General features: G+C 38.4%; 1 protein-coding gene across 2 annotated transcripts in view; it reads left to right on the forward strand.

Annotated features, from left to right (window-relative positions):
* cabp2a (calcium binding protein 2a) overlaps positions 1-14,781 on the forward strand; it is a 35,195-nt gene that overhangs the window by 19,199 nt on the left and 1,215 nt on the right. Inside the window, exons 3-6 of one of the 2 annotated variants that reach the window (XM_037690068.1) lie at positions 8,780-8,810; positions 11,467-11,601; positions 12,954-13,063; positions 13,171-13,294. In XM_037690068.1, the coding sequence (XP_037545996.1) occupies positions 8,780-8,810; positions 11,467-11,601; positions 12,954-13,063; positions 13,171-13,294 (400 nt within the window). Of the gene's footprint in view, positions 1-8,779; positions 8,811-11,466; positions 11,602-12,953; positions 13,064-13,146; positions 13,300-14,781 lie in introns of those variants that run through there. The other variant, XM_037690067.1, reaches the window with a different exon arrangement.

A 14,781-nucleotide genomic window follows, 5' to 3' on the forward strand; every position in this document is an offset into this window, starting at 1 on the left:
ACAATAAATTCAGGAAAACTTGCCCAGGACTGTTGAACAGCAGGACTCCGCCATCAGACAAGAATGAGACAACGTTCCCGCCAAAGCCTCCAACAACTGGTCTCCTCAGGTCCTTTACGTTTAAAGACTGTTGTTAGAAGAAGATTAGATTTTTTTTTATTATAACTTTTTTAAAGAGTGTTGCTGCCACAAAAATCTAAATTAATTTACTTTCAGAAATGGTACAAGTTATTCTACTGTATGTTCCATCATAAAGAAAATATTGATTCACAAATTTTTCAAATCAAAATATGTATTTTTTTACATTTTACACAGTGGCCTAACACTGTTGTCTTGTTTGTTTATTCATTTATTTATTTGCTTGTTTATTTTATTTATTTGTTTATTCATTAAATTGTTTGTTTGTTTATTTATTTTGGACAGTGTCCTAACATCTTTGGTATTGGTGTTGTATGTGTGCCAGAATTACATAAACTTTTTTAATGACCAATCCAGTTATGTCGTAGTCAGTGCCATCAGTAATAATAATAATAATAATTTTCCGACCGGATCCTTTTATTCAAGGGGACGTCACCAATAAATGAAGGCGGGGCCCCGTTGGCCGCTGCCATGCATGGGTCCCTGGGTGGAGCAGGGGAGTTGGACACAGATGATGACGACGAAGAGGAAGGAGGGAGCAAGCGTCCATTCGATGACCCCCTGTGCACTCTGGTTAAGAACTGCAACATGCTGCACAACATAGTGGGACCAGCTTGTATCTTCCTCAGACAGGGCTTCGCTCAAAGCCAGCTTGTATGTATGACTTTCATCTGCACACGTACGACCTCCAACACTGAAATAAATGATACTGTTTGCAACCACAGCCGTTTTGAAATTATGTACAGGTATATCACCCACCATGTTTCATACCAGACTTTATTCTGAGATCCTCGTGATGATCAGTGACAGAATAAACCCAACTTGGTCAAACATTTTGTACAATTTCATGCAACTTGCAAGCTCTTGTGAACCAGAATCTGAATCAGAATAAGCTTTATTATCATTGTACCGAAATACAGTGAGATGATGTTCGTACAGTCACGCAAAAGATGGATGGAGTGCACGTTGCTGCTGCTCCTGAGAGCGCGGCCCCTTGTCCTTTTACACAATACTTTTTAGATAGAAAAGAGGGAAAAGCCATGAGGAGAGGATAGTGGTATTACAAAAAAAGATATCTCCACAGCTTGTCCTCAGGACACCATTTAAAACATTAAAAAAACTGTACCAGCAGCACATTTATAAACACATTACAAATGCATTTGACGACAAGATGATGAGATTTATCCATGAAGCACTTCCAGATAGTCCATAGTCCTGATAAGATGTTGGTGTCAGCCGGTGAGGCTCTGATAAGTCTTCTCGGGAATGGGTGGGGGTGTGGGGGGGTGCGATAGACAGAGTTTTTCCTTAGTTTACACATATCCCAGGAGAAATTTGATAAGTCGGCCTGTTTCGAGGCCAAACGGGGGAGTCAGATTCAGATAAGCCACAGTTGTTGATTTTTTTTTCAGGCAGACTGTTTTTCCACGTCAGCCTTGAGTTCTGCTTGTACTTTTGATTCAAAATGGCCAGTTTTGTGGGCATTCTATTGGTCTGTGCTTATAAGCCCCCTCCAAGGTCGTCCTCAACATGCTCTTGAGTCCCAGAAGCCACAAGTGGCCTACGATTCTCACAAATCGCGTTCATCTTATGGTTTAGCTCATAAATCAGCTGATTTTGAGTCCTCGAAGCACAAACTAAACCTTGACACAGACTCTGTAGTTTTGCCATGGCTGAAACTGCTGCTGCCGTCTTCTTCAATAGCCGATAACATACGAATCCGCCAGTACCAAAAAACAAAATCCCTGCTATCATGATTCCAATTATATAAACATCTTCGGCATCCTCCTGAGACAATACCGAAAGGCACATCAGTTCTCAAACTCCCCACGGATCCATGACGTATCCTGCAGCGTGAGTCTCAGCGGGGCATGATGGCTCTCCAGGACTTTGTCGCTTTGTTGAAAAGATTTTATTGATTGCGTTGAAAGTCCGGCTGACCAGATCCATGACATTGACATGAGAGCATGAGATGAGGAGCAGCCTCAACTACAGCGACACAAAATATTAGCTCAAAATCTGAAAAAAAAAAAACCTTTTTCTAAGGCCTTTTGCTGTAGCCACCTGTTTGCATGAGTTGTACATTCAGTGATTACTTTCTGAAAGTTTTGTTAAAATGCATCCACTGGTTGATTTTTGCCGTCTTGCACGCATCATCAGTTCAGCTCATGACAAAACATCATGACTCCATCTCTAACACTGATATCTCCTCCAGCTGATTCTACATGTGCATGCACATAAAACTGCTGCGTAAAGAGAAACTTTGAATTAAACTTTTTTTTTAAGTGTGCAGTTAAAAATAACTTCGGGCTGAATTTATCTTGGAGGCTTTTATTGTAATAGATGTCAAACATAAATGTCAACAACTTCTTTTGAAACTAAATTTAAAAAGATGTATCAAATGAGCCATAAAGCATCGAGCCAATAGTTTCAGGCTGATCCTGAGCTAAATCTGGAGGAGAATAAAACAGTTGTAAAAGTATTTTTGTAAATTAATAAGGTAATTTTACTGTATTTAGTCGTTTTACCTTGATGTGTTTTAAATGCACTCTCTACAGACACAGCTATGTTCAGTGATGTCTCCTGTATGTCTGAGGCACATATTCAAAATTAATATGGTTTGTTGAAACAATAATCAATGTGGGAAACTTATTTTAGAACTTTATCACTGCAACTTTTAGTGTATTTAATATTATCCTACGACCACTTAGGTTATATAAAGGCTGTTGTTAATTTTACTTTAGAAAATAGTGGTTTTAGTTGAAAAATGTATGTAATTATTTTACTTTTACAGCACAAACACACAATGTGAATAATTTATCAAGCTATGAGCTGATTGTGTCAGAAGTACATTTACAAAGTTGCTCTGCTTTGCCTGTCGTTAGGAGACTTGGTGAACTTTAAGGTCTGCAACTTGCGGCTCCGTGGCAACATGTGGCTCTTTAGCGCCTATGAAAAAGTGCCCCCTGTAACTTTAAACAGGGCATGAACCTGTCAATGGTTTAAGTTTTTAACACAACAGAAAATATTAGTTGCAGCAGTTCTGATATAATTTTTGCAATATGTGCAGGGATTGTCTACAGCAGAACGACCTGCATGTTGTTCAGTTCGCGTGAACAGTGATTAGTAGCCATCGAAAATGTTCTGTAAAGTCTTTGTGTGCACAGCTTCACGCCGTTTTGGTACCAGGATTAGAAAAGAGTGGATTAGGTGTCCACTAAAATGTGTTTAAAAGTCAGATTTATTGTTGATCTAATAGTTAATCTCCCTCCCTGCTTTGTTTAGGCAGTGCAGTTCTCTAAGTCCACTGGAAAATTCCCCTTTTCCAACATACCTGAAGCACATTGCTGTAAATCATAAGTGTTTGGTGCATCTTTTAGAAATTTATAGTCTCAGAGAAATCAAATTATGATGTATAAAAATTAATGAGTTATTGTTATAACACAGAAATAAAACATTAAGTAAGACTTGCTTCTAATTAAAGCTTGTTGCCTTAAAGCAAATTAATTCAAAATGTGTGTGTCCTTTTATTTCAGGACAGTTTGATCTTAAATAACCACTTAACTAGTTTATTTTATTTAGGGCATTGCACAATCATGCTGTATTTACATACAGTGTGAGTGAGCAACTTATTTTAATAATTTCTATACAAATATGAAAAACATGAAATGGGTTAACATGAAAGAAATTGTACTTTTGTAAATAAGTGTTTTTTTTTCTTTACCTAGCACTTAAATAAATTAAAAATACATCACAGTCAACATAAAATGTAACACATATATGTATACATGAATTAAAAAAATTACTATTTCTTAATGTTAACACATACAATTTTACGAATATACACATTTTTTGTAGGAGTGATGGTAAAATAAACTTTAAGGTTGATTGAGAAGCTAAACAGTTTAATATTTTAGTCAGTGGTTTATTGAGTGAAATAAAATGCTCATTGATTGGTCAAAAACATTAATTTATGTAAGTTATTCTGTGTTTATCATCCCAACAATTTTCAGTCAGGTCATCTGGACTGTTTCTTTTTTCCTTCCAGATGACCTGACTGAAAATTGTTGGATTGTATACCTGGATTATTGAGCATGAACTTTTTTGATATATGCATAACATTTTAAACCTTTTAGGTTGCACAGTCAACGTAAATAGGTCAGAAACTTCACTTTCCTGAAAAGTGCATTCCCTCATCTTCAACATATGTAGCAGAAAACATGAGATACAAAAATGTAGTTTGATCTTATTTGAACTCACAGCTGGAAGAAAGCATTAAAATCTCTTGAGAGATTAGGTCCTGAGAGACATGCTGTATGTTGGGACTGAGGGCTTTTTCCTAATAACCTTTTCTTGGATAAAAAGAAAAATAATCCTTTAAAGAAATGCAGCTTTCAGAGCACAACACTTCTGTTCCTTGCCATTTTGGTGTTTTTCTTGACTTACGAAGCAGAATCTTGCACACTGAGTGTTTGTGAAGAAAAGTAAAACACAAGGAGCTCGAGTTAAACTTAACATTTATTCAAACAAACAAAAAGCTGACGTGGCAGCGAAAACTACAAAATATAAAGGTCAAGGAAACACGGAGAAGATCTTGAGTATGCGCATAAAGCACAAACAAAGCTTAGACTAATAGACTGGGAATAATGAGAAGGTGGGAGACATCTTGCTTGATGACAACAGGGAACAGGTGTAAGTGGGCGGGGCAGAATGAGGGAGTGCCTGGAAAAATACAGACTGAGCGAAACTGGCTTGGAATGGCAGGAAACACAGAAGGCAATGGAACAACCTGAACTCAAAGAAAGCACAGAAACTAATTGTTGAAAATTAACTTAAAAACAAACTCAACACGTGGGTTTTCTCCGGGTGCTCCGGTTTCCTCCCACAGACCAAAAACATGCATGTTAGGCTGACTGGTAACTCTAAATTGTCCCTAGGTGTGAGTGAGAGAGTGAATGGTTGTTTGTCTCGTTTGTCTCTATGTGGCCCTGTGATGGAGTGGCGACCTGTCCAGGGTGTACCCCGCCCCTCGCACAGTGATTGCTGGACATGGGCACCAGCGACCCCCGTGACCCAAAATGGAATAAACGGGTAAAGAAAATGGATGGACAAACTCAACACATTAAAACAAACACAGAAATGTACAAATCGCGACATTTAGTGAATCTTTAAAAGTAGCCAATAGCTCTCATGTTCATCATCATACATATCACATAAAAAGCTGCAGCAGTTCAGCCATTCACTTATATGACAACAGCCCACATTCTTTCAGAAACTGTCCATCCATCCATCCATGCATCCATCCATGCATCCATCCATCCATCCATGCATCCATCCATCCATCCATGCATCCATCCATCCATCCATCCATCCATCCATCATCCTCCGCTTGTTCTCAAGTTTGGTCTCAGGGGCAGCAGCTTGATCAGGGAGGTCCAGACATCTCTTTCCACAGCCGCCTCTTCCAGCTCTTCTGGGAGGACCCCAAGGCGTTTCCAGTCCAAACAAGAGACGTAGTCTCTCCATTGTGTCCTGGGTCTTCCCCGAGGTCTTCCAGTTGGACATGCCCAAAGCACCTCACTAGGGAGGCCCCCAGGAAGCATCCAGATGCCTGAACCACCTCATCTGGCTCCTTTTGATGTGGAGGCGCAGTGGTTCTACTCTGAGTTTCTTCTGGATAATTGACATTCTCACCTTGTCTCTAAGGGAAAGTCCAGCTACCCTGCAGAGGAAACATTTAAACCACCTGTATCTGCAGTCTCATTCTTTTGGTCACTACCCAGAGCTTGTGACCATAGAAGAGAGTAGGAACAGACCGACCGAATAACAGAGAGGTTTGCCTTACGGCTCAACTCCCTCTTCACTACAACGGACCAGCACAGAGTCCGCAATACTGCAGATGCTGCACCAATCCATCTGTCAATCTCACGCTCCATTCTTCCCTCACTTGTGAACAAAACCCCAAGATACTTGAACTGCTTCACGTGATGCAGAACCTCACCCTCGACCCCAAGAGATCATTCCACCCCTTTTCCAACTGAGGACCATGGCCTCAGATTTGGAGATGCTGATTCTCATCCCAGCTGCTTCACACTCTGCTGCTAACTTCAGTGAGTGCTGAAGATCACAGCACAATGGGACCACATCATCTGCAAAGAGCAAAAATGGAATCCTGAGGCCACTGAACTGGAATCCCCCCACCCCCAGCTGCACCGAGAAAATCTGTCCATAAAAGTTATGAACAGAATCGTGACAACAGGCAGCCCAGGTGGAGTCCAACTCTCTGAAACCAAAGGTTTCTGAATCCAGGTCTCAGTGTGGAGATTTTCAGTGGAAACCCCCTCGAAGGTGTGAAATGCATCGCAAATGTGAAGTGGCACATGCGCACTAACGGCGGCTGCGGTCCAAAGTTATTCTGCACTAACAACAGTTATAATAAACGGCAGAGAACAGAGAGTTTTTGTGCTGCTCACATGCTTTGTCAGCATGTAGGAACAAAAGTAATAAAAACCAGGGTCCAAAGAGACGTTGGTGTATTCACCATTTTGTAACTGAGATCATGCAGATGCAACGAATGCAGGTGAGCCTGGCATCAGGGTTGCCAGATAAATTTAAAATGTCTTATTTACACACTCCTTTTGTTCAACAAACACAACACACACCTCATCTTAGAATATTTTTATTCAGCACATATGAGAGTTAAGGTCAAAATACTATAATTTTAAAGTGACAGTGCATAGATGGTTCACAAGTTCTTATCTGGCAACCCGACTGACATGAAAACTACAACGTTTTCCATGTAAACCTGCTCTCTTTTTTGTTTAATATCCCCAATAAACATTTAAAAAACCACTAACGTTTCCAGAGGTTGTTCTCGTGTAAGCAGGGCCTCAGTTTCACGTGTTTGTTCAGCCTGTGCAGGTGTGTTAATGTCCGTTCAAACAAAAGCCAGCCAAACTGCAGTTCAGATGAAGATGAAAATAAGCTGCAGATAGGGAAATGATAAACCGATAAGCCTCCATGATTTGTAATACAATTTAGGGCTGTAATCTCCCTGCCACTGCAGTGTGTCCCCAGCATTCTCTAATCCGGGCCCGTTTTATTCCTGATGCTGATGTCATGACCCCGCAGAACAATGAGCGAACAGACTCGTCCCACCCCAACCTTTTATCCACAACGTCCAAAGCCGTCAGCTGTAAATGGAGATTGTGTTTATTTGTTTTCCTCACTGTTGCTCTTTAAATTAATTTATCAGACATGCTTATGAGATGAATTGATTTTTGACTCACAGCTGCACAGTGGTGCAGTTGGTAGAGCTGCTGCCTCTCAGCGAGAAGGTCGCCGAATCAAATCTCCTTTCTGGGTGGAGTTTGCATGTTCTCTCCGTGCATGTGTGGGTTTCCTCCGGGTACTCCAGTTTCCTCCCACAGACCAAAAACATGCATGTTAGACTGATTGGTAACTCTAAATTGTCCCAAGGTGAGAGAGAGAGAGAGAGAATGGTTGTTTGTCTCGTTTGTATCTGCGTGTCCCTGTGATGGACTTGAGACCTGTCCAGGGTGTCCCCTGCTTCTCGCAGGATGGATGGATGGATGGATGGATGGATGGATGGATGGTTGGATGGATGATTACTCATTTTAGGATTTTGCAAAGACCACTGTAAACACTTAAATAAATTGATTTTCTTTCTGTGGTGTGGGTCACATAGCAGTGTGTCAGTTTATTGTTGCAGGAAAAGTTTACTTTTAGATTTAATTTCATGCATTCAGTTTTTTTGACAAATGTAGAATAATTGAACAAAATGACATAAAACACTAAGTGCTGCTTTTGAGCAACTTCATTTTCTTCAGGATTAATTTTCACTCACACAAACACACACATTACCACATTGAATTAGTTAGGGGCTACGGGTTCTGTTGGCCCAGCACCATCATGGCCAGGACTCTGAGGTCTCCACTCGTCCGCAGGCCGGCGGTCACTCTTTCAGGGATGATTTTTAAGAACGAATAGATTGCACTTGCTTTTTAAATATCGTTTATTCACATTTGTCAGTTCTTCTGGATCGTGGTAACTCTCAGGACTGCCTAAAGTGGTCCATCAGCGGAAGAGAAGCACCTGGAGTTAGACAACGATCATAAACTGTCTGAAATTTCCCAGTTCAGTCAGAAAATGGTGAAATAATTGTGAAATTTGAGAGGGCTGTGTGTGGACTTTAAACTGGTGAGTTAGAATAGAAACTGGAGTTCTGAGCAGGGAACTGTGGCGGCTTTATTATAAATGTGTGAACATGTCTATCACAGACCACTGAAGATGTTTTTGTGTGTTTGTTTTTGCATTCGACAGTTTTTATGTGTCTCAAATGCTTAATGTGAAGCATATTTAGACTGTTTTTTTTTCTGCAGCTGAGCTCAAAAAGCCTGAGAGGGTCAGTCGGATCAAAAACCTCATAATCCTATTATAGAATTTGTGCCCACATGGATGAACTAAAGAAAAAGGCTTTAGAGGAATGAAAAAGGTGTAAAAGCAGAAACATGCGAAGTTAAAATGTTTCCTAATCTTTGGTTTGTCACTGAGTTGTAACATAAAGCATGAATTTAATTTTTATTTATTTTTCTTTATGTCCTGTCTCTTCTCCACACAGGACCGAGATCTACGACCAGAGGAAATGGAAGGTATGGAAATATTATAAGCTGAATCCAAACCCTCGTTTTGTTCCTCTTTCTCCTCCTGAATAACTTTCCTCTCAACCTTTCTCCTCAAAGTCTCAGTTCAGCACTTCATTATTTAAATTTATGAAAAGGATATTGATTTGTCTGTTTTCAATGTTTACTTCTTTTGTGTAAGATCAAAAGAGAGGATTATTTTTTATAAGCAAAATAGTTTTTTCACACTTTAAGCTTCTTCCATTCCTCCTAATCCTTGAGTCAGCTTCAAAGGTTTCTCCCTGCACTTCTGAATGTGAAATAAAACAATATATATATATATATATATATATGTATTAAGAGAATATTCCTGAACTACCTGACACATTATTAAATTATTGTGGGGAAAAAACTTATCGTGTAAGATTCTGGCATGCTACCGGTAAACAATTGGTGTAGTCGAACTGTAACTAACACAAAAAATGGGTACTATTCAAGTAGAAAAAATCTTTCACGTGGACTATTTTTATTAATAATTCTTAATTCTACCAGAAGAAACTCATTGAGATTAAAAATCTCTTTTACAAGAGTTCCTTGGCCAAAACTAGCACCTAACAACGTTTCATAAAACGAACTTTAACAATAACAACTAGAAAAATTGCATTTCCTGAGAAAATGCATTGTGAAGCTTATTGCAGCAGAACTTACTAAAGAACAGCTGAAATTAGTTAAAAACATGCTGAAATGAGGCTGAAATGAAAGAACTAGCCTGAATTAGCAGGAGAAAGCAGAAAGAACATATATTTGCTGAATTAGGTTTAAGTAAGAAGACATGAGCACAAAAATAGGAAATCAGCTAAGAAAAGCTAAAATTAACACCAAAAAATCCCCAAACAAACTAAAACATAGTCAAAAAAAGACAGAAAGAAGCTTAACCTACAAGAAGGAAGTGGAAAGATCTGAAATGAGCTAAAAAAAAAATTGTGGAATTAGCAGAAAAAGCTACAGTTAGCATAAAAACAGCTAAATAGTAGCTGAAATAACAGAAAATTCTGAAACTAGCCGGGGGAAGAAAAAAAAAAAACATAACGGAGCATAATAAGCTGAAATTAGTAGAAAGAAGTTAATTAGGCTGAAAGTAGCAAAAATTACCATGAAAAAAATTAAATTTATCTGAAAATATCTGAAATTAGGTAAAAAAAAAATTCTAAAAAGGTACCTGAAAAAGTGGAACAAGCCTAAATTAGAAGAAGAAAATAAGAAAAAATATGTTTTCCCAATTAGGCTGAAAGAAGCAGAAATGAGCACAAAAAGTAAAAATTATCTGAAAATGCTCACCTGAGCACAAACAGCTGAAAAGTAGTTAGAAAATCAGAACGGAGCTGAAATTACAAGGAAGTGGAGAGAGCACATTTTTGCTGAATCTGGCTGACAAAAGTTGAAATGAGTGCAAAAAATGTGGAAATAGCTGAAAAAGCTTAGATTAGCATACAAACAACTATATAGTAGCTGAAATAGTAGAAAAAGCTTAAACTAGCAGAAATAAGCTGAAAGGAGCAGAAAGAAGTTAGAAGAAACACCAAAATGTTGTAGTTAGCAGAAAGAATCTGAAAGGAGCACAAAACAGCTGAAAAAAGAGCTGAAATTATCTGAAAGTAGCTGGAAAAAAAGTGTAAATGTGCACATGAAATTGAAAGAAGCTGAAGCAGAACAAAATGTGAAAGGAGCAGTAAAAGGTTGTAAACAGATCTAAAGATTTGAAGGATGTAAAATGAGCTCAATTCATTTTCTATGAGAAAAAAAAGACAGAAAAGGCTAAATATTTCAAAAAGCTAAAGTTGCACCAATACCAAAAGTCATAGCAGGACTGTCCTGAAAGAGCTGAACATTTTGATTTATGCTTTGTTAAAATTGTTTGAAAACTGCGAAACGAGAACCGTGCCAAAGAATATACAGAAAAAATAAATAAAAATGTAAGAAAAATGGATCAGAATCGTGTGAACGCTTCATAAATATTCACACAATAAAGGAGGGCAACAAACATTTATGTGCGTTTGCATAGAAAACATACAGTAAACTATTTAATTTAACATTCAATAATTTGATTGATACCTTTTTGTTCCTTTTTTAATATTATTATGGCATCAGGCAAGGAAAAATGTATAACAAAACAATTTTATTTTATTTTAAATGGTTTAAAAAACAGTATTTTTTTGTTATTTGCAACAACACTGCTGTAATTATTAAGTTTTGTGCAAAAGCAAACTGTGCACTTCATCAATTAGCCATTAATTAACACAGGAAAGTTGTGCTGAATTTTTGCTTGAGGATCTTTTGCAATCGATGTTCGTCAGAGGCCATTATATATCCTTTTAGGTAATTTACATGATTATTATTTTACAGAATGTTGCAATAGGTAGATAACTGGTCATTTAGATAAAGCCATTAAAGTTAAAATAATAATTTCCTGTTTGTTTAAAAAAGTATCTTATGTGCTCATCCACACATATATGGGGTCCAGTTTGAAGCCACCAGTATGAGCCAACCATAAAAAAACAGTTTGGGGCAGTAATCACAGTGAATGTCCTTATTTTCTACTATATATATATATTTTGTATTACTCCTGGATTTAGCTATTTGTTTCTGGATAATTTAAAATTTTCATTGTACTTTTTCTCATCTGCAGAACTGCGTGAGGCCTTCCGGGAGTTTGACAAAGACAAAGACGGCTTCATCAGCTACAAGGACCTGGGCGAGTGCATGAGGACCATGGGCTACATGCCAACTGAGATGGAACTCATAGAACTCAGCCAGCAGATCTGTGAGTCCATTAAACACAGAAAACACCCACCTCCAATACAGAGGTGCAACAAAATGTCAAAAGGCCAAAACTGTCTATTTTTCCTCCTTGATATAATATTATTTAGAATAATTCACGTCATATTCACATTCCAAATATCCCTGTCTGTGCTGGCTTTTCTGTGTGAACAGTTCTGTTCTTATCTGAGTGACAGGAGTTTTTGTGTTAATGTTGGTAATAGTGTATTTGCTTCAGTGCATCTTTCCTGTGGGGTTCCTCAGGTCTCGATTCTTGGACCCCTTCTGTTTTCAATCTATCTGCTTCCTTTGGGTCTATCCTGAGGAAACACGGTCTTCTTTTTCACTGCTATGCCGATGATTCTTAGATTTATCTGTTGTAACTGTTTGTTTAATTCTTAGATTCATCTGTTGTAAAACCCAATAGTTCTTGCTCCATTCACCCTCTGTTAAAATGTCTCATTAAGGCATGAATGGCTTTAAATTATTTCAAGTTTTAATGATCAGAAGACTGAAGTCATTGTGTTTAGCCATAGCTCTACTGCTGTCTATGTTCCTGTAAACTGTGACTCTCTTCAGCCATATCTTAAGAAGTCTGTTACAAATCCCTGGATGGTTTTAGACTCTGACTTTAAGTTTAATAAGCAGATTAATTTTGTTCTGCAAATAAACTTCTTCCAGTTAAGGCAGATGGCTAAACTTAGGTCGGTGTTGACCAGATCGGACCTTGAAAAAATAGTCCATGCCTTCATTACTATCTGACTGGACTACTGTAATGCACTCTATGTTGGGGTCAGTCAGGTCTCTCTTTCAAGTCTCCAGCTCATCGAAAATGCTGTCGTTCAGTTCTTAACAGGAACTCATAGGTTTGATCATATCTCACCAGTTTTGTTCTCCCTTCACTGGCTCCGTGTGCATATCAGAATTGATTTTAAAATCATCCTGCTGAATTTAAGTACCTAATTTGCTGTGCACCCTCATATCTCTCTGAGCTACTTCAACCATATGTTCCTTCTCAGGTGCTGAGATCATATGACCAGCTGGTTTGGGTTGATCCAAAAACCAGACTGAAGCTCAGAGGTGACTGGGCCTTCTCAGTCTTGGGCCCTAATTTTTGGAACAATCTGCCCTCAACATTAGACAGACCACTTCACTCCTGCATTAAAATCTCTTTTTAAAACACGCCTGTTTTCTCTGGTTTTTAACACAGTGTGATTTGATTTAGTATTTTACAGTTTTATTTATTTATTTTTTCTCTCATTAAACTACGCCCAATGATTTGTATTGTTAAACACTTTGGTAGCAACTGCTGTTTTAAATGAGCTTCATGAATAAAGTTGACTTGACTTCTTTTAGGTGGTGGCAGAGTGGACTTTGAGGACTTTGTGGAGCTGATGGGTCCCAAAATGCTCGCCGAGACTGCAGATATGATCGGAGTCAAAGAGTTGAGGGACGCCTTCAGAGAGGTTTGTATTATATCTGTACTTAAATTCAAATCTTTTTGTCTTCTTCTTTTTATTTTATATCAACTCTCTTGTTGCGCTCTAAGTTTGACTCTGATGGCGATGGTCAGATCAGCATCGGGGAGCTCAGAGAAGCCATGAAGAAGCTAATGGGGGAGCAGCTCAACCACCGGGAGATGGATGAGATCCTGCGAGATATAGACCTGAATGGAGATGGAGAGGTGGACTTTGAAGGTTAGTAATAATCAGGGTTGCAACAAAAATGATACGTTAAAAAAGTTAAATGTTTGTAAAGTTTATCACCAAAAGTATCTTCTTTAGAATGATTTTCCTTAAATTAGAGTGTCATTAAGTGGTATGGTTAAGGAACCAAAAGCAGGAGCTCAGTATAAAAACAAACTGATGAAATAATTTCATTTAACAGAACAGAAATCAGAAACTGAAATATCCTGAAGCACATGGAACAAATCCAGAAAGATCATGAACAGGAAGAAACAACGAAATGAATCTGTCCTTGAACAAAGTCACATGATGACCTGACGAGTTGGAGACAAGAGGAATGGAACCAACAACAAAACCTAGCAGACGTGAACTCATGGTGACTAGACTTGCTGAAACATTCCAGCCCTCCTGGATGACGCACCTAAAATAATTGAACTGGATGTTGCGTTGCTGCAGCGTGTCACACTTCACCAATCCCCTCCCCAGGGGAGAATAACAAAGATATTATGCATGTGCATTTTATTCTTGTGAATCTACACCTGTTTTTTTTTTTTTTTCTTGGGGGCTTACTACTAATTGAGCACATTGCTTATTCTGGGATTATTGATGGTGGTAGTTTATGAATATGTAATGCTGTGGAGGCTCCAACTCTCGTTGTTTTAAGAAAAGGAATAAAAAAAGTAACATAAAATTAATACTAATATAAGTAAAGCTCAGATACATTATCCAATCCAACAGGGGGGTGGTGGTGCAATGTTTAGAGAAGGTGAGCCTGTGATTGGAAGGCCGCAGGTTCAACTCCCCGGACCATCCATTATCTTTTACCCGCTTCTTCCGTTTCCGGTCATGGGGGTCACTGGTGCCCATGTCCAGCCATCACTGTGTGAGAGGTGGGGGACACCCTGGACAGGTCTCCAGTCCATCACAGGCACACATAGAAACAAATGAGACAAACAACCATTCACTCTCTCGATCACACCTTGGGACAATTGAGCCAATCAGCTAAACATGGCAGCTCTCTGCTCCACACAGAGGGCTGTGGCAGCTCAGTGTTCTGTAGTTGCTTCAGGAAGGGCATCCAATGTAAAAACTATTGCTAAGTATTTGTGTGAGTTAGTTTGTTGTGGTGACCCTTGAAGAAGAGAGCAGCCAAAAGAAGAAAAAAAATACTTTATCCAACTCAACATGATTTATTCAGAATAACAATCCAGTTCAATAACAATTCAGCAGACTAAATAAAATTTAATTTTAATTTGCTTTTGTTAAAAAAGAAGAGCTCTGCTCCATAATGAAACAAAAGACTCAGTGCTTGACAGCTGTGGAACATGTAACTAGAATTAACTAACATCTAACCAACATTAACTAATATCTAACTAACATTAACTAGCATGAAACTAACATTAATTAACATGTAACTAACATCTAACTAACCTTATGTAACATCTAACTAATATTAACTAACATGTAATTAACATTAACTAATATCTAACTAACATTAA

Source organism: Nematolebias whitei, chromosome 16 (genome assembly GCF_014905685.2).
Source record: "Nematolebias whitei isolate Nwh7 chromosome 16, NemWhi1, whole genome shotgun sequence".
NCBI lineage: Eukaryota > Metazoa > Chordata > Actinopteri > Cyprinodontiformes > Rivulidae > Nematolebias > Nematolebias whitei.